Here is a 25,285-nt window from a genome sequence, read left to right as displayed (position 1 = left end):
TGACACAGGGGCCATCAGCAAGGCCTCTACTCGGTCCACACAACCTTCTTCTGCTCATCTGCAATGGCCAGGCGGACACAGCCGAGCAGGGCATGCAGGTCGCTCCAGCTGTCAGGGGCCAGGCTGCTGTACAGACAGGGCACTTTATCCAGCTCACCCTCCTCTTGCCTGGCAGCTTCCAGGAGCTGGTCCTCTGTGGTGCCGAGCTGCTGCAGAGCCTTCCTGCCAGAGCCGGAGATGGGAGGGTGGCTCAGGGAGAGCCTTGCACCAGCCTCCCAGCACAGAGCCCCAGAAATCAGCCGCCAGCTTGGAATTCTAGGGACCTGGATGGACCGATGATGCAACAGATGCCCCTAGACACAGATGGCCTGCTTCGAGGGGACCAGTGCCTTGTGAAGAAGATGTGACTGGGGCCCTAGATGACATTGCACTAACGGGGGTTGGGGGGTGGGGCGGCGGATCTAGTTTACAACTTTGGTTCTCAAATTATAAAGGGGGCAGCAGGATATCTGGGCTTGTCCCAGCAATGGACCAAGTAGTGTTTTTCAGTCTCTGTCCTTACCTAACACAGATGGACTGTTAACTCTACCCCAGGAAACGTGGCCTCAGCCGAGGTCAGTCAGGTTCTAGGGTCTCACCTTACTGTCCTCGGGGTTGCTCCCTGGGGGTGGGCTGCAGGACCTCTGTCCTGGATGTTTTAGGGGAACTGCCCTGTGACACTTCCAAGGCTGGCACGAGGTGAGATCCTGGAAACCCCATCACGGGCTCTGGACGTAGTCGCCGTGGGCCTTATGGGGATTTCTGGTGCCTGTTCAAACCTCACCACCAGCCCCCAGGGATGCACCTACTTGAATTTCTTTGCCACCTTCTCATTGATGGAGATGTAGATAATGATGGGGAAGATCTCCATCTTGTGCAGGACGCGGACACTGTCCAGCTGGACGTCCAGGAGGGCGTGGGTGTTCTGGGGGGAGAGGGGAGGGGAGTGAGCCTCAGCCTTAGAGGAAGCGAGCGGAGCCCACACCCAGGAGTGACGCTGAGAGAAGGGAGAGAAGGGTGAGAAGGGTACAGGCAAGACTGAAGTTTGTAAAGGAGGTGGGGAGAAGAATTCGGGAATGCCCTTTTGTATACGAGGTTGCTGGCTGTACAGTTTTAAAAGTTTCCATCCGTTTGATTTTTTGCCTGGGAAATTTAGAAATCATAGGCCATCGGGATTGAGGGAGACTGCGTGGAGCTCAAATCCTAGGAGTTGGATGGCTCCATCAACCTCTTTGGGGTTGTGAAGGATGGGGGGGCCATTGTGCCTCTGACTCACAGCTGTTCCTGGCTGCTTTGTATCAACACAAAACTTTATAGTTCACAGTGAGCTTCTTTTCATATATTTGAGCCTTAAAACATGGAGTGTTATCTCCATTTTACTGATTTAGCAAATGTTTATTAAACATCTCCTGCGTTGAGGAAACAGGCTCAGGGGAGTTAAAAGTCCCGCCCGAGGGCTTCCCTGGTGGCGCGGTGGTTGAGAATCTGCCTGCCAATGCAGGGGACGCGGGTTCGAGCCCTGGTCTGGGAAGATCCCACATGCCGCGGAGCAACTAAGCCCGTGTGCCACAGCTACTGAGCCTGCGCGTCTGGAGCCTGTGCTCCGCAACAAGAGAGGCCACGATAGCGAGAGGCCCGCGCACCGCGTTGAAGAGTGGACCCCACTCGCCGCAACTAGAGAAAGCGCTTGCGCAGAAACGAAGACCCAACACAGCCAAAAATAAATAAATTAATTAATAATAAAAAAAAAAAGAACTTTCAGTTTAAAGGAAAAAAAATGTTAAAAAAAAAAAAAAGTCCCTCCCGAGGTCACATGGACCCCAAATGGCAGAAACGGGGTTTGGTCTTTCCATGATGGAGCCAGAGACAAGCTGAGCACCAACCTGGGGTGTCCAGGGGGCCCTGGAGGTTGGCACTTCCTGCCTTCTCCCACTGCCGTCCTCTGGAGATGGAGTTCCTCGCATCCCCCACCCCACCCCTTACCTTTCCCATGAGGGACTCGACTGCGCTGCAGGTGACACAGTAGCGACCACCAGACGCCTCCCTCTGCTGGATGATGTCCCCTCTCTGGCTGGAGGCATCGTACTCCTCCTGGCTCAAGTATGCTGAAGGTGACAGTTGATGGGGATGTCACCCACCCAGCTGCTCCCCCAGGAGCCCATGCTGAACACCCATGGGTCTGACCCCACGGACCCCCACCAGCTCTGGGGCAAGTTCTTCCTAGGGTGTCCTCTTTATAAACCTGACCCTGCTCTTCCTGCTTGGAAGAGTGCATGCCCTGCACATTCACCCTAAACCACTGGACACAGCAGGTGCCTAGTCAGTGCCAGGATGTGGGTGGATGGATGGAAGGTTGGCTCGAGGGAAGAGTGGAGGGAAAGAAGGAAGGATGGACAAATGTAGATAAACCCTTCTCCCATCACTTCCCAAGCTCCGAACTTACATATGCAACTTCTTACGCCCAGAAATCCCTTCAATCCCTTAAATCAGTGGTTCTCAACCAGGAGCAATTTTACCCCCAAGGTACACTTGGCAACGTCTGGAGACATTTCTGACTGTCACAACTGCTGGGAAGGGGGTATGCTCCTGGCATCCAATGGGTTGAGGCCCAGGTATGTTGCTTATCTGTGATGCACAGGACAGCCCACAACAGAGGATGATCCAGGCCTAAATGTCGTGCCCAGGCTGAGAACTTCTGCCCTGTATAAACATGTCAAAACACACCCTGACTTTTCCCTTCTTCCTGAATAGCACCCAGTCTCCCAAGTGAGAACTGCACGTGCTCTCCTGCTAGCCTCCACCCTCCAAAGCATCACCAGATCCTGCAGACAGCTGGCAGACAGCTCTTGGGGCTGCCCTCTTCTCCCTACTGTGGCTTTGCTGTACCACCTCTGGCCCAGCCCCTAGCCAAGCCCTTCTGCAGTCCGTCTTCTATTCTGCTTTGAAAACGGGCGTTCAAAGATCAGGCTTAATCATGTCCCCTTGCCTACCACAGAACACGGCACGTCTGGGCACCCACCGCCTCCCCATGGTGCCGTCTGTGCCTTGGTGCCTTTGTACACTCTGCTCCCTCAGCCTGGACTTCCTGGTTCTGCTCACAAACTCCTGTCCTGTCTTGCCGTCAGACTGCAGCCCCACTTCCACCCCCTCCAAAGAATCCCTCTCTGGATCACTTGTGGAGCTAAGATGGGTCAGTCTGCCACATCTTTAGGTGTCTGTCTCCAGAGGAGCAGAATAGACCCTGAGGGCCTCTTGGACTCTCTAGCCCGCTGCACAGAGCCTAGCACACAGCAGGTGCTCACTGGAGGAACAGCGTGGGCCACACTTGCTTCTCTCTGTCCCCTCTGTGAACTCCAGGGGAGAAAGACAGGGCCCTGTTCACTCTCAGCTTGTAGCCTAACTCTCTGTGGCAGCCACCGACCAGTGATGGGTGGATGGAAGAAAGCCAAGGAGCTAACTCCTGCTCTCCACTCTCCAACCAGCTGAGCCACCTTTCCTGCTGAGCAGGGCCACTGGGACCCAAGATTCCCACTGGCCAGTCCATCTCCATGGCTCTACACTGAGTGGCTTTGGGCAGGTGGATGAAGCCCTTTGGTTGTATGACTCCGGTTAAGTACAAACCTGTCTGCCAGCAGAGCTGCACTGGGTGGAATAACACCCCCCCCCCAAATCCATGTTCATCTGAAACCTCAGAACATGACTTTATTTGGAAATAAGGTCTTTGCAGATGTGGTTAGTTAAGGTGAGGTCGCACTGGAGTAGGGTGGCCCTAAATCCCACGACTGGCTCCTTGTAAGAAAGTAACGTGAAGACAGAGGGACACACAGACAAGGAGGCAGAGATGGAAGTAATGCAGTCACAAGCCACCAGCAGCCACCAGAGCAGGAAAAGGCAGGAAGGACTCCCCCCTGGAGCCTTTGGAGGAAGTGCAGCCTGCAAAGACATCTTGACGTCAGACTTCTGGCCTTCAGAACTGTGAGAGTACATATCTCTGCTGTTTTAAGGCTCCCCCCCCCCCACTTTGTGGTCCTTTGTTTCGGCAGCCCCAGGACACTCCTCTGGTCATGCTGCCCTCCTGAAAGCAGATACCTCGCCTTGCCACCTGAGAGTCAGGTGGGACTCCCAGGAGACAGCGTACCTGCTGGGCATTTCTTATACCCTTGGAGGAGGCACAGCTTCTCCATCAGGATCTTCCCGACCACCCTGGGCACGAAGAGCACGGGCCGGGGCCGGCTGGGCCTGTGGCTGTGCACCAGGGTGTAGGGCACCAGGGTGAAGTAGCTCTCGGCCCAGAAGCACACGGTGGAGGGGTCTGTGGGAGGAAGGAGCCGTGAGCGGGCCGGGCGCCAGGCTGCAACAGCCCCCCACCCCCAGGAAGGCCTGTGTCTGTTTTGCTCGCCACTGCAGCCCTGGCACCTGCAGTAACACAGGGCACGCTGGGCTCCCACACGATGCACCATGCCCTCCACACCTGCCCTGGCTGATTCCTTTGTACCTGTTGATTATTCCCTGTGCTTCTCTAGGATCAGCTTCATAGGCTGCAGTTTAAAACCTTTTCCTTGTTTGGCTCACAGGGAGGATAGAGAAACCACGTTCATCCTTGCAAACGATCTGGAAGCTTCCTGTGTCTTCTCCCTCAGCCTCAAGGGACACGTGATCCCAGTCCTTCCGTCCCTCCCTGGTCCCTGATCTCCTCTCCTGGTCATTCAGGTTATATTAGGCACTCAAAACACTTTTCAAGAAGAAAATAAACTCAAAACGATTTACCTTTCTCTAAATTCACTTCTGCTTATCTCATTGCACAGTTTTACCTGCTCAGGGGTCTGTGCTGTGCCGGCCTCTGTCACGGCCTCATGCCCACACCAGTCACTCAGCAGTTGTCTGAGGGTCCACTGGTTTGTGCAGTGTTGGGCATTTGGAGAGTGTTCAGACTTTAATATTCTAAAAGGACTGCTGTCCAGATGACTGTACCAGTGGCTTCGGACCGTCTTATTGGGGCAGGTTACAGAAGTAGGAGTGTCAGTTAAAGGACATTAAAGGTGTGTAGCTCAGCTGCTCTCCAGAAGGGCAGGTAGACATCAGTTATGGTTCTTAAAGACAGATTCTGGCCTAGATGAGTGGCATCACCCTGACCCAGCTCACCAACCACAGCAGCCTCCAAAGACCCTCCACCAGCTCCACCCTCCTCACCTTCTACCTGGCTTGGGTCCGACTGGCCCCCATCAAAGGATGACCACAGAGGGCTGGCCTTGGTTCTGTCCATACTGACGATGCGGACCAGCTTCTGGCCTCCCACAGAAGGCTGCTGGACGAGGGAGAAGGGACGTCCCACGGGGCTGGGGGGCTGGCACCACACCCCCGCCGGCAAATCCAGGGTGGTCCCTGGACTCCCAGGCTGTGCCTGCTGAACAGCCAGCAGGCCCAGACCCCTTGCCAGGGGGTAGGTGACAGAGGGTGGCAGGAGAGGGTCCTCAGGCTGAGCCCCGCAGCCCCCTTCCCGAGCAGGGCATCCGTGGGAAGCAAGAGGGAAGAGTAGGGGCCCCCAGCCTAGCCCTGCCATGATCCAGGGGGCTGCCCTAGCGCCTTGCTCAGGGACAGCTGAGTGCTCTATGTCGGGAGAACCCAACAGTGCCTGGTCTCAGTGGGGAATAAGGATGGGGGGCAGATGGTAGGCAAATGGGGTGAGGGAGGGAGCAAGATGGAGGGATCATACATGACGTATCTGCACGCGGTAGAGGAGCTTGCAGGCTGGGTGGCACACAGACCCAGGTGAAGGTTTGGAGGGCCCGGGGGAGAGACACGCCGGGTCACCTCCCTCAGGTTAGCAGCCTACACTCTCCACCTGGGACCCTCAGCCAGTACCCACCTGTCTTCCAGCCCACGCCAGGTGGGGTTGGGACCCTCTGGGTGGAAGGAAGGGTTGATTGGGCCCCTCCCTCTAGATGATGTGAGCTGGGGGAGAGAGGCAGGGCCCACCTGAGCAGGTCCCCGCATCTAGGACCTGGGCTGACTGGTCCTCACCTTGCGGGCCATGGTGCTCCGATGAGCCATGTCCTGGATGAGGGCGATGAGCAGCTGCTGAGCCCTGCGCAGAGGAGGAAGGCCCCAGCCCAGCTGCAGGGAGGGCTGGACAGGAGAGGTGGGCCCCCTGCCCAGTGCTCTGGGAGACCCTCACTGCCCCCACTGCAGTTCTCCACCCCAGCAGCCATGATAGTCCCCTGGGGTTTTAAAAACCTGCAGAGCCTCAGCCCACCCCTGGAGACGCTAACTGAATTGTCCCAGGCGGGATCCGGGCGACACAGTGTGAGTGGGGTCTAGGCCACCGCTCCAGAACCTCGTCACTCCCAGTGTGGCCCGAGGACTTCAACCTGGCATCACCCAGGGAAGGGGTTGGAAATGCAGAGTCTCAGGCCTCTCCCTGCACCTGCTGAGTCTGATCTCCAGGTGACAGAATTTGCCATGAGGCTTGAGAGGAGCCGGATGAGACACCATGCTCTGTGCCCTATGGTTGATCTAGAACATGGTTCTGAGCAGGGGTGCTGTTGCTCCCAGGGAGGGTGACCAGCTGTCCCATCTGGCCCAGGACTGAGGGATTCCCCAGGACATGGGACTTTCTGTGCTAAAACCAAGGCAGTCCTGGACACACCAGCATGATGAGTCACCTATCCTCAGGGTGCACTGGCAATGTCTGGAGATTTTTGGTTGTCACAACTAGGGGGGCAGGGGCACTACCGGCCTCCAGCGGGTGGAGGCCAAGATGCTGCTCAACATCCTACAGTGCCCAGGAGGGTCCCCCACGACAAACAGTGAGCCAGCCCCAAATGTCAATAGTGCTGAGGATGAGGAACTGGTCCCAAATACTCTAGAATGCTCTAGGACTGAGGTCCATCCCGTTTCACAGAGAAATCCCATCCAAGCAGTGAACTTGGTGGGTAGCACGTTGGGGATTCCACTTCTTTGAGGTGCCCCACCCTGTATCCCTGGGCAGTAGAGGGAGCCTCAGGAAGGCTGTTTCTCCTGGGCAGGAGGGGGCCTCCTCACTAAGTGAGGCCAGGCAATGTCCCCCACCCCGGGGAGCTCCCCGGGCCCTCTCTGGGGTGTGGGAGCCCACAACAGCTGCTCACTGTGCATAGTTGGGGATGGTGCCCTGTTCGGTGCCCTTGGTGCTGTAGGGGCCAACACGGTGGGCGTGCCAGCAGCTGCCGCCCTGGAACAGGGTGTCTGTGACGTGCAGGATGTCGTTGCAGTGCACCTGCAGCTCTCCCTCTGCCCGCCTCTCCAGGGCAAGGTTGACCCGGATGTAGAAGGAGTCCCCCGACGTGGCCACTTTGGCCTTTAGGTCCTGGACCAGCTTCTTATAACCTGATCAAAGAGGACGTGAGGACAGGTAAGTCCAGGGCTGTGATCCCCCGTGAGAACAGTTCTGCCTGGGGGGCCTCTGCAGACTTGGGGCTCAGCCTGGCTCTGCAGTGGGCTGGGAGCACTGGCATCGGTGGCCTCTGGGGGAGGTAGGACAGGACAAGGGAGTGTGTACCCTCCATGTTGACCTTCACAGACAGACAGCAGAAGCCATTCACCCTCTGGAGAAGTCTGACGGCCCGATCCAGGGTCATGCCCTCCAGGACAGCCTTGGACAAGGGCTCTGTTGCCTCGTAATCCACCTGAGGGCAAATCATGAGGGTCACCTCTGTTGACCAGGGTTCTGCAGCTGTGATCTGAGTGCAGGCGTGTGCCCTGCAGGAGACCCACTCCTTCCCAGACACCCACCCACACCCATCAGAGTCCTGTGTCGGGACATCTTGGTGCAGCGCCTCCTGGTTACACACATTCCTGCCCCGGATCATGTATTGAGATCGCCACTGGGCACTGAGTGCCTGCTCTCCAACATGCTCCATTCTAGAGCCTTCTGGAGCAGAGTCCTCAGCTTGGGACTATTGACATTTGGTGCTGTCCTGGGCCCTGCAGGATGTTTTGTGGCATCTCTGGCCTCCACCCACCAGATGCCAAGGCACCCCTCGCGCCACCCCTTCCCCAGCTGTGAAATCCGCAGGGCTCTCATCCATTCATTTATTCCCGGTGTTGTTTTGGTTTAGGAGAGTAGATATTTTTATAATGAGAAAAAAAAATGAGATATGTTTTTAACTCTGTTAGAACTGAATTGGCCCCATTTGGATATCAGGACTGTCTCATAAAGGGGATCCGTTGCTTTAAGCACAACATGAGCTGATAACTGAGAATCTCACGAGGACTGTTAGAAGTGTGACGAAGGGCTTTCATATTGGGTGGGCTGATGCTTACATCAGGAGCTCTGTGTGTGGTCATTCGAGACACATGAGAACTCAGCTCAGCACACAGACAGCGAGAGAGAAGCCATGGGGTCCGAGGGAGTCCTGACTGAGGGCTCAGCCCCTCCCTCTCCCTCTCAGCGCTTGCCTTCACACCCTACACACCCCTACCCTGGGAGGAATGGGTGACACCTGTTTCGAGAATTTCTTGCCATTCTTAAAGGGCCTGATGTTTAATAATTCTGCCTTTAGGCTACATCAAAGTCACCTCCCTGCCCATATGTTCACTTAATAATAATTAGGTTGTACATTTATGTTTTTTGCAGTTTAATGAATATTTTACAGTAAAAAAAATTTTTAGATGCCCCCAATGGTTAAAACGGTGAATTTTATTATGTGTATTTTAACGCATACACACAAAGTGACGATAAGATCATTACAGTAAAAAAAAAAAAAAGCCCCACATCAGAATCTTATGTAGCCTTTATCAGAAGATCCCTGGGTCAAGACTGCCGCATCCCCAAAGCCCTCTCAACTGGTGCATAGTCCAGACTATAACAGCTCACAGGCTCACCCTCCAGAGTTCAAGGATGTCAAGGTGGAGAAGGGTGCAGGGTTTTGATGAGAATCACCAGGACTCTCCTCTAAACAAGTGTGACGCTCTGCTTTACATCAGCCCAAGAAAGAGTGCGGGCCTATCCAATAATACATCTTTGTCAAGTTGAATCTGTGGCTGCCTGGGTTACCTGCCCCTCCCACTGACCCCACCCCTGAGAGGATCCTGGGGTCTCGAGGGGTTGGTGCCACACTCACCATCATAATCTGGGTGCCGGGGCACAACGCCATCTCGTCTGCCGCGGAGCCCGGGGTGACCCGATGAATGTAGATGCCCGTGAGGTTCCCGCCAATAACGCTTATCTGCTCCAGCAGCGCGTCCCCGTGGAAGGCCAGCACCGTGACCTGGCCCAGGATCTTGCGGGCTGGCCTCCGCCTCACCGGGACACTGCTGCAGAAAGGGAGGGGACAGAGCTCATGCATCCTAGAGCAAGAGGTCGGGCCAGGCCATCTCCCCATCTGCCCCCTCTAGTCCCATCGCTCTGGAATTCTCCCTCCCCGGCCTCAGAAAGGCTGATAGTGAGGACCCAGTCCTCACTCTGCTCTGCCACCTGCTGGCCCTGGCCCCCGCCCTCTGCTCACCTGGCGGAGAGGTGGAGGCCCCCGGAAGACAGCTGCAGGCTGTTCTCGGACTCAGGGAGGTCTAGGAGGAAGCCATGGGCTTAGGCCTCGAGCCAGCCTACCCCTCAATGTCATCGCCCTTCTGAAGGAGCTTTGGCTCACCCGTGCAACCTCAGTGCCGCCACCACAGGCACCCCCTACCTGTTCTGTCTTTTGCTGAGGCTGAACCTTCTCTTGCCCCTCCCTTCCTTGATGCCTAGAACCTTGATTCACCTCCCCTAAAATAGGAGTAGCTGGTGGAGAGCTGCATCTGCCAGAGTTTAACCTACATTGTGTCCTTTTGTGATCTTTGAATGAGTTGCTAGCATTTTACAAGATAGGGAATCTGGAATCTGGATTTCTGGCTTCACTTGAGAAATCAAATCTGGCATAACCCTGGGTGTGTATTTCTGTGTGGCAGCCATCGCTGGCACTGGCCGTCGGCTGCCTCCTGTCTCCCCAGGCCACGCTGCTGCCCAGCTGGCCATGGCAGGCCTCTGAGTTGGCAATCTCCTAGGACTAGATGTCCCCAGAGTCTCTCCAAGGCCTGTATTTTATATGTGTCCTGTGAGGCAGATGGCACACCTCTCCCAGCCCAGGTGAGGCTGCCCTTCTCCCCTCCTGAGCCGCTCACAAGAACCAGAGGGCCAACAGAGAGCTAAGAGTTGCCGGCTGCAGGCAGCCTGTGCCCAGCTCACAGGCAAACAGCCACTTGTGCTTACATTCAAAGCCAAGTGAAATTATACACTCCTGATGTATTTGAGGTCAATTCCACTAAAGTTATATGAACCAGGACATTATGCGGAATAATGACAAAAGGAAAAAAAAAAAAAGAGCAATGACTCTTCCTGTTCGTGCTCTTACATCCCGGTTGATTATACCTGGGGTGGATCCTCTCAGCTGATCACCAATATAAATAAACATGGCAATGAATTTGCAAAAGGCAAGGTTTCTGGTCATGTGACCCACAGAAAGCCTGGGGCCGTCTGTCCTGAAGGTGCCGCTAGGCAGAACAGCGTGGGGTACGCGTGCCCCTTGGTGGCTGTAGGATGAAATCTAGAGGGTGCTAAGCACCTACTGTGTGCAAGGCCCAAGGCTGGAGGCAGACGTGCAGTGGTGGCAAAGTAAGGAGGCTGCCCGTGAGGGGCCTGTGCCTTGAGAAGGAGGGAGGACCAGTTAAGTGACAAATATGAGGAATAAGCCACAGGAGAAATGGGAATGTCTCAGGTGCCAACACCCAGGAGAAATGTTCCTAGCAGTTGCCTCGGCCAGGAACAGTGAGGATGGAAGCCTGTTGCCCTCTGATATCACTGGGAGGCCCAAGTGTCCATGGGTTGGAGCAGGGAGGGACAGAGAGACGAGGTGTGTGTCTGGAGCTGTCTGAACATTTATGCCGAGCTGGATGTGGAGGTGAATGCAACTCCCTTAGGCTCCAGGTGAAAACAAAAGGACGCCCAGTAAGCACAGCACATCTGGACATTGGTCTGAACTGCCAGCTAGTCTGGATTTTCCCAGAGGCCCAGGGCAGGGCAGTAGTCAAGTTCACTCCTCTCTGCCCATCCCCTGGACAGAAACTGGGGTGTCTCATCTGCCTCCCTGAAGATCCCTGTCTTCACTTCCCTGCCTGGCTCTGCCAGCCCAGCCCAGGGGTGGTGGGGTGGCTGCAGAGGTTGGGGGGTATGCTCACCTGCCCTGTCTACAATCTCATAATCCAAATCTGCATCACCCTTCTTAGCACCCAGGGAGCCTCCCTGGTCCACCTCCAGGGTTTTGGGGCAGCCACTGAAAAGCATAAGAAGAAGATGGAAGCCAATGTCCCAGTGAGCTGCCAGGGACTGGAGTCATCCAATCCCTTTACCAGTCCCTCTCTACCTGAAAGACGAGGGGTCTTCCCAGAAGTCCTCTGCGGCCCGCTTGTACAGGGACTGCTGGCTGGGAGGCACAGGGCTGCTGGAGTGGAAGCTATCCACCAGCTCTCGGCTGGACCTGGCGCTCAGGTCGGACCAGAGCTGAGACTGGAGGAGGACGGGGCAGAAGTCACCACGGGGCTCTCAGGGGGACCCCTGGGACACCTCTCCTGCTGCCATACTGTGTAAAGAGTATAATGATGATAAACCACAGCCTCCCACTGACAGGGCAGAGGAGGCAAGAGGGAATGGAGGGAGGAGCAAAGAGCCAGGCCACATTAATTGAGCACCTACTATGTGCTGGGCACTCTATAACCTACTTTCTATATTTTATGTTGCTTAGTTCTTATGATAAATCTATACAGTGGGTAGCGTTGTCCCACTTTACATATAAAGCAACTGAGCCCCAGAGAGGCCAAATTACTGGCTACTGAGGGTCACGTGCTGACAGGGTGTAAACATGCAAGATGCAGAGTGTGGCATTGGAGGATGCAGGTGAAATGTGTAGATCCAGGTGTAGCCCCTCGGTTCACCTAATAAGCATTTCTGTAGCATCTACTATGTGCCAGACCCTCTTCTGTCCCGATAGACGAGGGTGCACCTGGTCTGGCCCCAACAGTGGCAGAGGCACTGGCATACCTCAGAGGAGCTGCCGTCGCTGTCGTCCCACGGGCAGAGGGCAAACATGCGCACCAGCTGCTGCTTCCTCTTCGGACAGGGCTCCCTGGCTCCCGCCTCCTGTTTGGGCTGCCAAAGACCCAGATAGGCTGGTTAATTCAGGGAATGTCCTTTGGTTGCTCTTGGGGTTCTACCAAGTCCCAACCCCTGTTTCCAGCCTCCCGAGTGGTTTCCTTTCATTGGCTTCAAGGCAAAACATTTATGTCCCCTCCTCCCAGCCTGGGACACCCAGCACTGAGGGAGCTGGCCACCAAGGGGACATGCAGCAACCGGCTTGGTGACTTCATTTTATTCCTTTTGGATAATATCTGTTATTCTTTCCTGGTTATACAAATAATATATACTATATGTATAATATATCTAAACATACTCCACAAAGAATATTGGTGGGGAGGAACAGGCTGATTAGAGAAGAAAATAAAATTGACCCGTCCTCCCACACTCAGCAATAGAAGAGCTAGCAGTTTGCTATCTGTCCATCAGTCTTTTTTCTATACATATGTATATTTTTTGAACATGTTTGATGTGGTAAGTGGGTAGGAAGGAAGGGCTAGGGCCCCTGCATAGGGAGGGGAGGGTCTGGTTGTGCCTTCCCACCCAGGTCCCTGGGCACCTCTGAAGGGTCTCGCCCACCCACCAGGGTGCCTTGGAGCTGGAGCTGCCGGCAAGACCATAATTAGAGGTTTTACAGTCATTTTAGTTCTTTGAGAACATAGCTCCCTCCGTGTCTATCACTCAGCTCTCCGACAGTTGACTTTCAAGCATCCCAGGAAGGCATCATCCACCAGAGCAAGTGGCTGCCCGCACAGCTTCATACGCTGCTTTCTTTCTTCATCAAACACCACACATTACAGACTCCAGAACCTTCCACTAAGCTACCCCTTCTACGACGTGCATAGTATTACCATAAAAGGAAATGTAGAAGGAGACTCAACCTGCCCAGCTGGGTACCTTCAACCTCTGACCACATGGTCTGCTCACGGGAGCCAGCGTGGTGTATGGAGCTGAATCCGGTGGTGCCAGCAGGGCCCGTGCGGCCGGCTCGGTCCCACCCTGAGCACACCCTGCATTCCCCCCCCCCCCCCCCCCCCACCCGAGCAGCAGCAGAGCTCACCCCTGGCAGCGACTCGGCCTGCGCTTGTAGCCGCTGGACCTGCTGGCGCAGTTCGCAGACCTGGTCTGTCAGCTCAAACACCTTCCTGCGGAGAGCGTCCTTCTCTGCCAGGTTCTGAGACATCTCCAGCTGGGATCCATCCCTCGCCGAGTAGGCCTGCGAGCCGAGATAGAACGGACCGATGCCCAGAGGATAAAGAGGCTGTGCCGCCACCACGCAGAAGTCCAGCTAGAGAAAGCCCCCCCATTTCTGGCCTGCGGTTATCCTGGACTTCCCCGCTGCGCACCATACACAGCTCATTCTGCAGCTTACCTCCATTTACAGTTCACGTAAATGTGTGTAGTTTTAGTAACACCCAATAGGTGGGGTGCACACAAACACCCCCTGCTAGAAATGAAAGGAGGGAGGACGCTGTACAGCAGGCATGGCAGGAGATGACAGTCGAGGGGAGTCAAGAAACCTCCCAGGGACCAGGAGAGAGACCCCGAGTCTGGAACCTGCTGCCATCAAGGGCGGGTGACCCGGCCGGCCAGCCCTCGGCCACACCCAGAGGGGCGGGGCCTTCCCGAGCCTCCCGACCTCCCGAGACTCCACGGGGGCAGCACCTTCTGTTCTCCGAGCCCCTCAGCCCAGCACCCAGGCCGGCCTCTTGCCTCTCCCGGGTACCTGGTCCCGCTCCTTCTGCAGCTCGACCACTTGGCTCTGCAGGACGTTCATCTTCTCCTTGTAGATTTCACAGTCCACCTTGGTTTTCTGGAACTGGAGCAGGGTCTGCTCCTTCTCTTCCCAGTACTGGACAGAGGGGGACAAACATGGCCCGTGAAGGTCAGCGGCTGTGAGGGTGGGGCTGAGGATGGGTGGTGGGGGAGCCTCGGGGAGAGGGAGGGAGGTGGTTCTGGAGGGGAAATAAGGTGAATTCACGCTCATTTCTTAAGTGCTAGATTCCAGGTGCATCTACAGAGTTGCTGTGTTGATTATATTTTAATTTGGTCATCAAAATGTGCATGGGTAAAAAAAAAAAAAAAAAATGTGCATGGGTGCTGCATGTCTATCTGTGTTTTGTTTATTCCATGTCCCAAATGCATAAATATTTTCCCTCTACCTGCCTCATTCTCTTCCACCGTCTCCTTTCTCTCACCCTCCCCTTGCCTTTTATAGCAACTAAAGAAATCCCTGGCTCTCACCCTGGGGCCCCTATGCACTTGAAATCACTCTGTGTTTTAATCACTTGTTTGCCTGACATGTTTTCTCCCCACCCCGCAAAGTAGACGTGACCTCTAGTCTTTGACTGTGAGTTGGTGCCCACTCTAGTTTTGACAAAGGAATCAATGAACAGGCCCATGCATTCGTTAGGCAAAGCTGGTTTTAAGCTCAGCGTGGATTAAAGAATCTGCTTCCTCACCCAGGCAGCCCGGCCCCTAAACACGGCCCAGAAGGGTCACCTGCTTTCGCTGTCTCTCAGCGGCCATGGCCTGCTCCCTCAGAGAGTGGATGCGGTTCACCAGCTCCTGCCTGCTCTCCAGGGCCTCGTCCAGGTTCTGCTCCAGAATGTCCTTCTCCGCCTGGTGCAAAGAGAGGTCAGCCCAGGGACCCTGACGTCCCCAAAGGCCTGCCCCTGGGGAAGCATCCCCATCATCTCGTCCCAAGGATAGGAGGCAGGAAGCTTCAAGGATGGTGTGTGGATGGATTTAGCCTTATTACTGCACATCAGGCAGGAAAAAAGGCAAGGTCAGCAATCAAAATGGAGAACATGCATTTCAGCTCCAAGTGTGCATGGCTAAGAAACAGTACAGGAAGCTGAAAGCCTCTGAGGGTAGCATAGCACCTCCACCGTTTAGGCAGCTTCAGGCTGCTCCTTCAACAAATCCACAAGCAGAGCTTCCAGGAGGGGGAACACCAACGGGTGGGTCATTCCCTCCTCACGCTCACTTTTATGAGCGGTGGCACAGTTCAGGCCGTGGGGTGGCAGTGCCAGGCGGCGGCCTGCCCCACACCCCATGAACGTCTATTGAAGGACTAGTTCAAAAAATAGATATCTATTGATTGAAAGGGATTGGAGAGGAGAGGCAGAGGGCTTGCTTAATTCCAGGGCTTTGGCGTCACTAACTTCTCTGCATCCTACCATTCCCCACTCCCTCATGCCTGCATGGGCAGGACGGCAGAATATTTTGCAGGCGGAAACGTTGCCCTGCTCCCACAACCTTAAGCTAATCCCATCATTTATAATCAGCCTCATCTATTCCAAACAACAGGGCAGCAGCAAACCAGCTGAGTAAGACTTTTGAATATGTGTGCAACAGCTATCAATTCTGCTAACATTTGGGGGCTGGGAAGAGCAGGAAGGAGGGATGTGAGAAGGAGCGGTGGAGATGAGTCACTAGGTTTCATCTCACCCAGGCCTTAGCCACACCTCAATAGAACCACTTGTCCGAAATCCCACAGTCTGGAGGCCACAGGCCAAGGTCAAGGACACTCCCCGCTGGCCACCAGGGAAGGAAGCTGAACCTTGGGGGGACCAGGGCAGGAAGCTGACCCTTGGAGGCACCAGGACCCACCAGGCTGAAGGTCAGGGAGCGGAGCTTCTCATTCTCCTCCTTCAGGCGGCTCAGCTCCTCATCTCCAGGCTCCAGGTCATTTGTCATCTTCAGGGACCGCTCTCGAAATTCCCGCTCACAGGAAGAAGACATCTTCTCTCGCTGCAGCTCTTGCTTCATCAGATACAGCTGCCAGGATGGAGATCAAGGGGGAGAATGTAACTGCTGTTTCTCCACTAGACCAGGAGCCAGCTGTGGTTCTCAACCTTTCTCCTTAAGGATGTTGCTGTTCATACTCAAAGAGGTCCCTCTCCCGAGATTTCAAAATCCATTAAAGGATTTTACCTAATGAATAGATCCAGTCCGTGCGGGACGGGAAGGCATTTTAGCTTTATTTTATAGATGAGGTGTAGGGGTTAAATCACTGGGCTGGGGTCCCCAGGAACAGAACAAGGAGCTCTGGCCACCAGCTCTTGGATCTGACAGCCAGCACAGCCGGGAATGAATGTCCAGTAAGCCTCCTCCAGCATGGCCCTGCTTCTCTGCCTTTCCACAATCTGCTAAACATATCAGATGAAGGGAAATTGGATTCATGAAAATCAGTAAGTAAAAAAGAGGAAAGTCAAGTCAAATAGAGCAGAGATGCCTGGGAATACAGGACCTGGTCTATTCAGACACACTTGAACTCTGTGTGCTAATCTGAGCCGCCTCCCACCCAGTGGGCTGCATGTCCAGGGCTATGAGCTCTGTAAACGACCTGGCCAGGTCCTGCTGGCCTCGGTTCTGCTGGGTAGTGGTCCAAGAGAAACTTGCACCTTGAGCTGATGGGCCTGGCCTCTCCCCATCTCGGGTGTGGTATCCCTGGGAAGAGGGGAGTTTCCCTGTAAGGCAAACCCAGGAGGTCTGGATGTCAGGGTGGAGTTCAGCACTCACTCCAGGGTTGGGGTCAAGCAGAGAAGAAAGAACATTTGGGCTTGGACTTTTTCCCTCTGACATCTAGTTAGCAAACTTTCCATAAGCAATTACCAAGTTCCTGCTATGGGCTAATAACTAGGTTAGGCATATCATATTCTCCAGATTCAAAAAGTAAAATTAAATCATTAAGATCTGGAAGGAGGAGACCTAAAACTGAAAGTAAACCAAACAAATGAACCTAATTATATTTCAAGCTAATACTGTAACCACATGAAGGGAGAGAGAGAAGGGGGTGAGGCAGAGGCAGAGAAAGAGAAGATGGAGGGCAGCCACAATAACTTACGAACACAGTATTTAACTACAGACCCTCAGCCTTGGGCAGGGTTGCGTGGTGGCAGGGAGAGAATTACAAATCCTAGTCTAGTCCATTGTACTGGTATGGGCAAAGCAATTCTGAATCTATTTCAGATGTATTACAGGACTGAGCAAGAGAGGAATGTGTTAAAGTGGGAGCTAGGGTTCTCACTGAGGAAAGGGCACACAGTATGGAGTGGGGCACAGCAAGAAGAAACCCTGGAGGATCTACTGGAATTAGAGGTTTGGGCGTGAACTCATGATTTCTACAACATGTGCATGTACGTGTATATGCATACTTGCGTGCATATGTGCCTATGCATATTTGTATGTGTATGTATACTTGTGTATCTACGTGCACGTTTCCTAGCCCTGTCCACTGAAAGGGCCGAGAAGCAAAGACACCCCAGTAGCAATGAGCACACTGGATCTTGGTCTCTAAAAGGAACTGGGGCTCCTTGGAGAAATGGCTGACCCTGGAGCTGAGGCATGGTGGGTACGAGATGATCCTGGAATATCTTGTGATGATGCAAAGAAAGTCAGTGCTAAGAAAATGCAGGGGCATGTCCCAGGACGCAGAGCAGATTGATGGGGCTCCCACAGCCAAATCTAGGACGCTTTGAGCTCCAAACTCGCTTAGGACAATAATATGTTATAGATCACTGGAAATAGGAATCCACATGTCTATGCCAATAACAGATGCATAAGTGGGGAAAAGGAAAGGCTCCTTCTCACAGTCAGGATGCCGAGGGTAAACTGGTCACTGGAGAAAACACTGGAGATGGGGCTCATCATTCTGCAGCCACTAGAGTAAAGACACGCTCGAGCAAGAATCCCTGGTGAGGCTAAGTCCAGAGGGAAGTGTCGACAAGGAGCAGGGGTGCTTGCTGGCCTCAAAACGCCTCCCCCTGACCCCCGGATTGCTTACTAGCTACAGGGAGTAATAGTGTGACTGCCGATTTTGGTACAATACCTGATCCTGATCTGGATCCTGGACTGGAGGGAAAATGCCATCAACGATGTAATTTAGGTCAACTGATAAAACTGGAACACGTACAGTAGATTAGATTAAAGGATTGTATCAATGTAATTTTATGAAGTTGATAACTGTACTACGGTTATATAAGAGAATATTTTATTTTTAGGAAATAGTCTCTGAAATGTTTAGGGGTAAAGGGCCATGATGTACGCAACTCAAGTGGTTCAGGATAAAGCATGTGTATGTGTGGAGAGAGAGCGACAGAGAGAGAGAGCGCAAGTGATGAAGTAAGGGTATGTGGGAGTCCTTTGTATTTTTATGTGTATATTTTTGGGCAAATTAGAAATTCTTTCTAAATAAAGTTTAAAAAACTAAAATCAAACAATGCCCTAGTTAAAAGCAAAAGCAAATGCGAAAATGACAAGGAATGAATATCCTCCATAAAGAACTCTTGTAGGTCAATAAGAAGATGATTATCCCCAACAGAAAAATGAGTGAAAGACTGCTGGGGTCTAAGGGGGCCTAGATAATAACACTCCTTTTCTCCCACCTGAATCCAGGACCAGATGAGAAAGACAAAGTAGGGGCCCATAGAGGTCCACTGTCCCCATGGTTACTGACACTGCCGGAGGAGAGTGGGGTCTGGGTGGGTCCACCACTCCCAGAATAGCCAGATGGGCCTCCAGACATAGGCAGGCGGGGTCCCCATGGTGGGTACTTCGCAGACCAGGCAGTTACAGGGCAGGGCGGGCTCGAGGCCACATAGCCTATGCAAGGAGGGGCTGGTGGAGGAGAAAGGTCAGCTTCCTGCAGGGGCGTCGCAGGGAGTGGGGATGGGAGTTCCAGGAGATGGACCAGCGAGTGCAGAGGCACGGGGTGGGGAGCAGCAGGTCAGGATGGGCACCCCGGGCGGCACCCCCGATACCTCCTCTTGCAGGCCGCGGCAGCGCGTGGCGGCCAGATCCTTCTCCTGCAGCGCGTTGCTGTAGTGCAGCGAGAGACTCAGCATCTCATCCTTCAGTTTCAGCACCTCGTGGAAGTGGGCGCTGACCTCGCGCTTCATGCGGCTGTGGTCAGCCTCCAGCTGGCGCAAGCCCTCGGCACGGGCCTCGGCCTGGCCCAGGTGCTCCTGCAGCTGCTGGCACTGCCGCAGCAGTGCCTCCTTCTGCCCCTTCTCCTGGCTCAGCTCCTCCTGCAGGCTGCCGATGGCCCCGGCCAGGCACTCGGTCAGCTTGGACGTCTCCATGAGCCCTGTGGGACAGGGCAGTGGGCCCAGGGGCTCCTCATCCAACAGGGTCTTGCTTCCTGTGCCCAGACTCTCAAGCAGGACCCCCCCACACCCTAATCTGTTGGTCGCCTTAAACGCTTCCAGGGTCAACAGGACTGAATATTTTGGTGAAATAAATAGCGTGACAGGCGATTCTGGTACAAGGACTACCCATTCTTGGCTTCCCTGTGGGACCCTGCTGTTCAGACCCAGCTTCCCCCCAGTCAGCTGAGCCGCGCTCGGTGCTCATTCTCATGTCATCCTAAGGAAAACATAGCAAAGAATCTGTATAACAGAACTCTGAATCACATAAATATTGCCTGTGATGCCAAACAGGCAGAAACGTTTTCCTAGCCACGGTTTTGAGTGATGTTGCCTGCTCCTTTGAATACCTAAATCTTTCAGCAACTCCTCCAGAGAAGCCTAAAATTACTCAATTAATAAACATGGCCTCATCTCCCACCCAGCCGGTGTAAACCTTTACTTAGCAGCTCCTCTCCTTTTCCCCTCTGGCGGCCCCTCCTGAGAGCCAGAGCCAGGTGGGACAGGGTGCGACTGGGCTCCCCTCCACCTCAAGCACCAAGTAAAGGTTTTCTAGGAAATGACACACTTCCTCTTTGCCTGCACCTCTCAAATGCAGATTCCACGACCTGTGAGGGTTCTTCTCTTGGTGTTGGATAGTTAGGGACAAACCTTTTCTTTTAGAACCCAAGGTCATGGGCTCCGCCTACCCACCCCCACTATGGTTAGTGTGTGTGTAGGGGGTCTCCTCACCCCCAGAGTGCGGGGTTGGGGGGGGTGCAGAGCACAGGGACAGGAATGTCTGCCTGAAGGGAGCAGGGAATGTCTGGAACGGCCTGCAGTCAAGGCGGGACACCCCCTCCCCCCGGGTTACATCAAAGACCCAGCTCTCACCACTGAAGTTTGTGAAGTCCATGCTGGGCTGTAGCCCAGTGACCAGGGTGTAGACGTCAGGGTTGTGGAATTTCAGGCTCTCCAGGAAGGCGATGGCCCCGTTCTTCCCGCGAGTCTTCAGCAAATCCAGCAAGTGCCCTTTGGAGGGAGAACAGTGTTAGCTGACCAGGTGCGAGGCGGGCTTCCCATGAGGGGAGCAGGGTGCAGGGAAGGGCATCCTTGCACATCTAGGGATCAGGAGGTCAAAGCAGTTTTCCAGGGGTCCCGGGGTGGGGCCCTCACTGCTCCATTTATTCCCATGATGGTGGTCAGTCTCGAGAAGGGCCAGGCTGATATTTATTGAGGAACTGCTACAACCCAAGTGCTAAGAGTTGGGGATAAAAGACTCAGGAGGATGATCTTTGCTCTCAAGACTTCCCAGGTTTGTTGGTGGACACATGCAGACACATGTATACAAAGCAGGTGGGAGGAAAGAAGCAAATAGCAGCGCCCCAGGGCCCGGGTCCCAGAGAAACTTGGGCCTTCCCAGCCCACCCAGATCCCATCATTCTCAGCTTGAATTAGTAGCTTGAATTCATTTCTCCTTGAATGGTCATAAGGCAACAGGCACAAATAGTGTCATATTGATAGCTACCACTTACTGCCTGCTTTCCATGGCCCAGGCTTTGAGATGAGTATCTGATAAATTGTAACCCATTCAATTCTCCTAACAACCTTATTTGATGAAACTATTAGCTTCCCTGTTTTTGAACGAATAAACACAGCTAACCAGACAATCAGAATCAGCTCCAAAGACATCTAGAGTGGGTTGAGTCATGGGTCCCAAAGTTATGTCCACTAGGAACCTACCAATGGGACCTTTTTTGGAAAAGGCTTTGCAGATGTAATTAAGGTAAGGATCTCAAGATGAGATCCTCCTGTGTTATCCAGGTGAGCCCTAAATCCAATCACAAGTGTCCTTATAAGAGACAGAAGAGGAGAAGATGCAAAGAAGAGGGCTTCCCTGGTGGCGCAGTGGTTGAGAGTCTGCCTGCCAATGCAGGGGACGCGGGTTTGAGCCCTGGTCTGGGAAGATCCCACATGCCGCAGAGCGGCTGGGCCTGTGAGCCACAATTACTGAGCCTGCGCGTCTGGAGCCTGTGCTCCGCAGCAAGAGAGGCCGCGACAGTGAGAGGCCCGCGCACCGCGATGAAGAGTGGACCCCGCTTGCCACAACTAGAGAAAGCCCTTGCACAGAAATGAAGACCCAACACAGCCATAAATAAATAAATAAATAAATAAAAATTAACAACAACAAAAAAAAAAGATGCAAAGAAGAAAGCCACGTGAAAATAGAGGGAGAGATTGGAGTGATATGGCCACAAACCAAGGATGCTGGGACCACCAGAAGCAGAAAGAGGCAAGAAATTTTCTCCCCTAGAGCCTTCAGAGGGAGCACAGCCCTGCTGACACCTTGATTTCAGACTTTTGGCCTCCAGACTGTGAGAGAAGACATTTCTGCTGTTTTAAGCCACCTGGTTTGTGATCATTTGTTGTGGCAGCTCTGGGACACTAATACAGTCCCCATGACTGGATCTCGGGTCCCCTCGGTGTTGTTCCTTAAAGTCCTGCACTCCCTGCCCTCACACGGGCCTTCCTGGTGCAACCTGCACTGAGCTGGCTCTGCAGAAAGGGCCTGTTGGGGCCACGGTGGCCGGGATGCAGGTCCTCACCAACTCTCATGGCCGTGTTTGTGAACCTGGGGCTGTGCAGCACCTCCTCCTCGTCCAGCTGGTCCAGCACCTTTGCCTGGCGCAGGTAGGGGGTGAGGCGGCTGGGGCAGATGCTGCGCACGATCCTGCAGCGGTGGTCCTCCATCATCTCCCACAGCATCTCCTCCTCCAGGGCGGTCAGCGAGGAGTCCGTGCGGCACAGTTCTGCCATGGCTGGGCCTGAGCACCCTGGATGGGAAGAGCAGCCATGGAGGGCTGGGATCAGGGACACAGCTTCCTGTACAGAGGACCTTTCCATCCAAACCCTCTTCCCCACGTCACCAGTAGGGAGGAAATGACCAATTCGGAGAGGACATGACACCCGATTCGGCCCTAGTGTCCCGTGACCAGCAAGAGGACACCATCGATTCTTACTGTTGATATCAAGTCGATTCCTCTACCTGGGGCAGAACAAGAAGAACTGGGTTTCTTTTGGATTCAGGAGACTGGATTTGCCTCTAAAACTCAGGAAGTTTTAGGCCCCTGGCCTGGGGAATTGGTTTACCAAATGAGGGTGACATTAAAAACCAGATGGATCTAGAACGTGCATTCTTAACAGGAGTGACAGAGCTTCCAAGGGGTCAAAAATGGATTCTTGAGCAAAAATTCTTACTCTTCTGTGTATAAAGCACAGATGTGCATAAACAGATACACAGTGTACCTGTGATGTTAATATCTTATGAAAGGGTGACTAGGGAGGGGGTAGGCACAATCACGTCTAAGATACAAGACCTTCTGTTAAGAGGACCTCAGGGGGCCCCTTCCCAGCCTGCCAGCCACAGAACACACCCCCCACCCCCGGCTTTGTAATGAGCCACCTCCACAACTTTGCCCCGCCTGAGCCCCTCCTCCCTCCAGCCCTGGCACAAGGTCATTAGCCCATTGAGCCATCTAAATAACCCTAAGATGCTTTTAACCTGTAGCCTGTTTCAAGCATACTAAAAAAGTCCTGCAAATGATATAAAATATCCATGTACCTTCCATGCAGATTCAACCTGTCTTAACACTTTGCACCTGGCTTCCTTTTTAAGGAAGTGCAGTTCGTGACAGCCCGGTCCTGTTGTCTCCTGGTCCTGCCCCTCGCTCTCTGCCCACAGGTAACTGCTGGGCCACGTGCTGTATATGAGTGTGTCTAAAACAATGCAGGGCACCTCTGCATGATTCTTTGTGCCAACAGGAACCTCATAAACAGTGTGGTGCTGGGCATGGCCCTACACTCTGCCCGTTTTTGAGGTTTAGCAAATGGATACGTGCAGCTTGAGATATTTTTTAACTGACTACTGGATTCAATTATACTAAGAAACCATAGTTGGTGCTCCTGTGGGCAGGCATTAGGGCATTTCGCCTTTTACTCCAACACACTGCCGCAGTGACCGTCCTTGTGCATTATCTTGGGCACAGCTGGGAGCATTTCTCTCAGACTTGCGAATTCCTATGATTTGGTTCTTTTCATCTGGAATGACAAGCTGGACTCGCTGGAGTCAAATACCTCTTGAAGAGGCCTGTACACGAAAAATGCTTGAAAACCAGAGAAAATCAACCCTTGTAAACTAAGAAAAAGAGGAGATGGTTGTTGGAGGTCCTGTCCCCATGAACAGCCCCCCACAATCCACACGAGGGGCCCAGTCTTTAGCAAGGACTCACCAAAAGCTGCTCACATTCGTTTTTGCAGGCACTCCTCACAGTGGGATGCGATCCCGTGTTCTCTCCGAGGCCAAGTGTGGTGCTGGCAGGATGGGGCTGGATGGGGAGAGCCCGAAGACCAGTGCTAAGATGATCTCATATCTATTTCAAGCCATGTGACTTGTACCAAAACTCAAAGATTGGGCACCGAAGACTAATGCAAGGGGGAGAAAAAAAAGCAAACTCTGATCCAGGAAATAATTCGACAGATCTTTGACCCTTACTGTTTATTCAGTAACTATAAAAGCTTCCTTGGGGCTTGGAAGCAGGTTTCTAGAAGGAAACTGAACTTTGAACCCTGGAATATCAAGGAGAGTGGGCAGGTGCAATAGCTACCCAGTGCGTCTTGGTCACCATGGGGCCGGATTCACTGACACCCTTCCCCTAAGTCTTGTACTCAGAGAGATGGATCTGCCAGGAGGGGTGTGGGTGGGAAAGGGCCCAGGGGTCTTACTGGCTGAGGGAGGATGGGGAGCAAGCTGAGGACAGGAGTTCTGTCCTTAGGCGGTTCATTCCTGGTTTCTTCAGGGAACAGTCAATGGATGCTCATGAATCAGGGCTTTATAGGCTGAATTGTGTCCCCTTAAAAGATATGCTGAAGTCCTCACCCCCAGTACCTGTGAATGTGACTTTATTTGGAAATAGGATCATTGCAGATGTGATCAAGATAAGGTCATTAGGGTGGGGCCTTGAATCCCATATGACTAGTGACCTTATAAGAGGAGAAGAGGCCCAGAGACAGACACACAGGGAGAAGCCATGTGACAACCGAGTCAGAGATCGGAGCGATGCTCATAGAAGCCAAGGGACGCCAAGGATTGCCAGCAACACCCAAGGCTCGGAGAAAGGCAGGGAACAGATTCTCCCCTACACCTTCAGAGGGAGACTGGACCTGCTGGTACCTGGATTTTGGATTTCTAGCTTTCAGAACTGAGGGCAAATAAATTTCTGTTGTGGTAATGTATTATGTCAGCCCTGGGAAACTAATACATAAGGGCAAAGGGGATTTGGAAACTTGCCCAGGTCCTGGAGTGCCCAGCCATGTCCAAGCTGTCAACCACACACTGGAATGGAAGGCTCTCAAGCTCCTGGGATCTCTACCCCGTAGAAGTTTGCATCACTGGGGTGTGGCCCTCCAAATCAGGATGACCTTCTACCTTGCATTAGGACCAGCTATACAATCCACAGAGCCCAGTACAAAGTGAAAATATGGGTCCCTTGTTTAAAAAGTATCCAGAATTTCTAGACAGTGACAGCAGAGCATTAAACCAAGTGTGGGGCCCTGGGGACAGGTTACACCTGCTTTGCATGATCAAGTGGTCTCCAGGCCCCCACTAAGTAATTTATGCCTAAATCTCTGTCTTGACCAAGTGATTCTTTTGTGATGATCATTGCCCTTCTGTGAGGTTCTCTTTTAAATACCCCTGGGGGAATAAACATTCACTCCTGGCACCTAGGTGCAAGTGGGCTTGTCAAGAGGTGGAGGGCCAAATGGGACCCACTTTCTCCATGGCTGCCAGACTGGTGGCTTGGGGGCCCTGACAGGATTCTAACTGGTCAACCTTCATAGCAGAGGATTTTAACTAGCCAACCACCCAAGGACCCAGGACAGAGGATCAACTCCGGGAGCAGCCCTTCCAAGCCCCGTC

At 53.4% G+C, this 25,285-nt stretch overlaps 1 protein-coding gene across 7 annotated transcripts; it reads right to left on the bottom strand.

The window, feature by feature from the left end:
- Window positions 1–4: 4 nt before the first annotated feature.
- Window positions 5–23,788, bottom strand: CARD14 (caspase recruitment domain family member 14). 7 transcript variants are annotated; one of them, XM_036836033.1, is made up of 21 exons: window positions 23,598–23,788; window positions 21,915–22,142; window positions 20,203–20,340; window positions 18,946–19,271; window positions 15,794–15,961; window positions 14,681–14,800; window positions 13,905–14,030; window positions 13,239–13,394; window positions 12,086–12,193; window positions 11,412–11,554; window positions 11,227–11,321; window positions 9,522–9,582; window positions 9,138–9,330; window positions 7,574–7,700; window positions 7,164–7,401; window positions 6,061–6,124; window positions 5,230–5,341; window positions 4,178–4,351; window positions 2,023–2,144; window positions 849–964; window positions 5–222 (listed from the first exon to the last, which is right to left on the bottom strand). In XM_036836033.1, the coding sequence occupies exons 2-21, from the start codon at window positions 22,123–22,125 to the stop codon at window positions 27–29; spliced, it is 2,994 nt and encodes a 997-aa protein (XP_036691928.1). In that variant the 5' UTR covers window positions 22,126–22,142; window positions 23,598–23,788; the 3' UTR covers window positions 5–26. The 7 variants fall into 7 exon arrangements, with proteins under 7 accessions (XP_036691928.1, XP_036691930.1, XP_036691927.1 ...); XM_036836035.1 differs by having other exon boundaries at window positions 5,230–5,344; window positions 9,138–9,327; XM_036836032.1 differs by having other exon boundaries at window positions 5,230–5,344; window positions 23,598–23,787.
- Between the last annotated feature and the right edge of the window lie 1,497 nt (window positions 23,789–25,285).

This window comes from Balaenoptera musculus, chromosome 20, assembly GCF_009873245.2.
Source record: "Balaenoptera musculus isolate JJ_BM4_2016_0621 chromosome 20, mBalMus1.pri.v3, whole genome shotgun sequence".
Lineage (NCBI taxonomy): Eukaryota > Metazoa > Chordata > Mammalia > Artiodactyla > Balaenopteridae > Balaenoptera > Balaenoptera musculus.
This window is presented reverse-complemented; position numbering and strand designations above follow the sequence as displayed.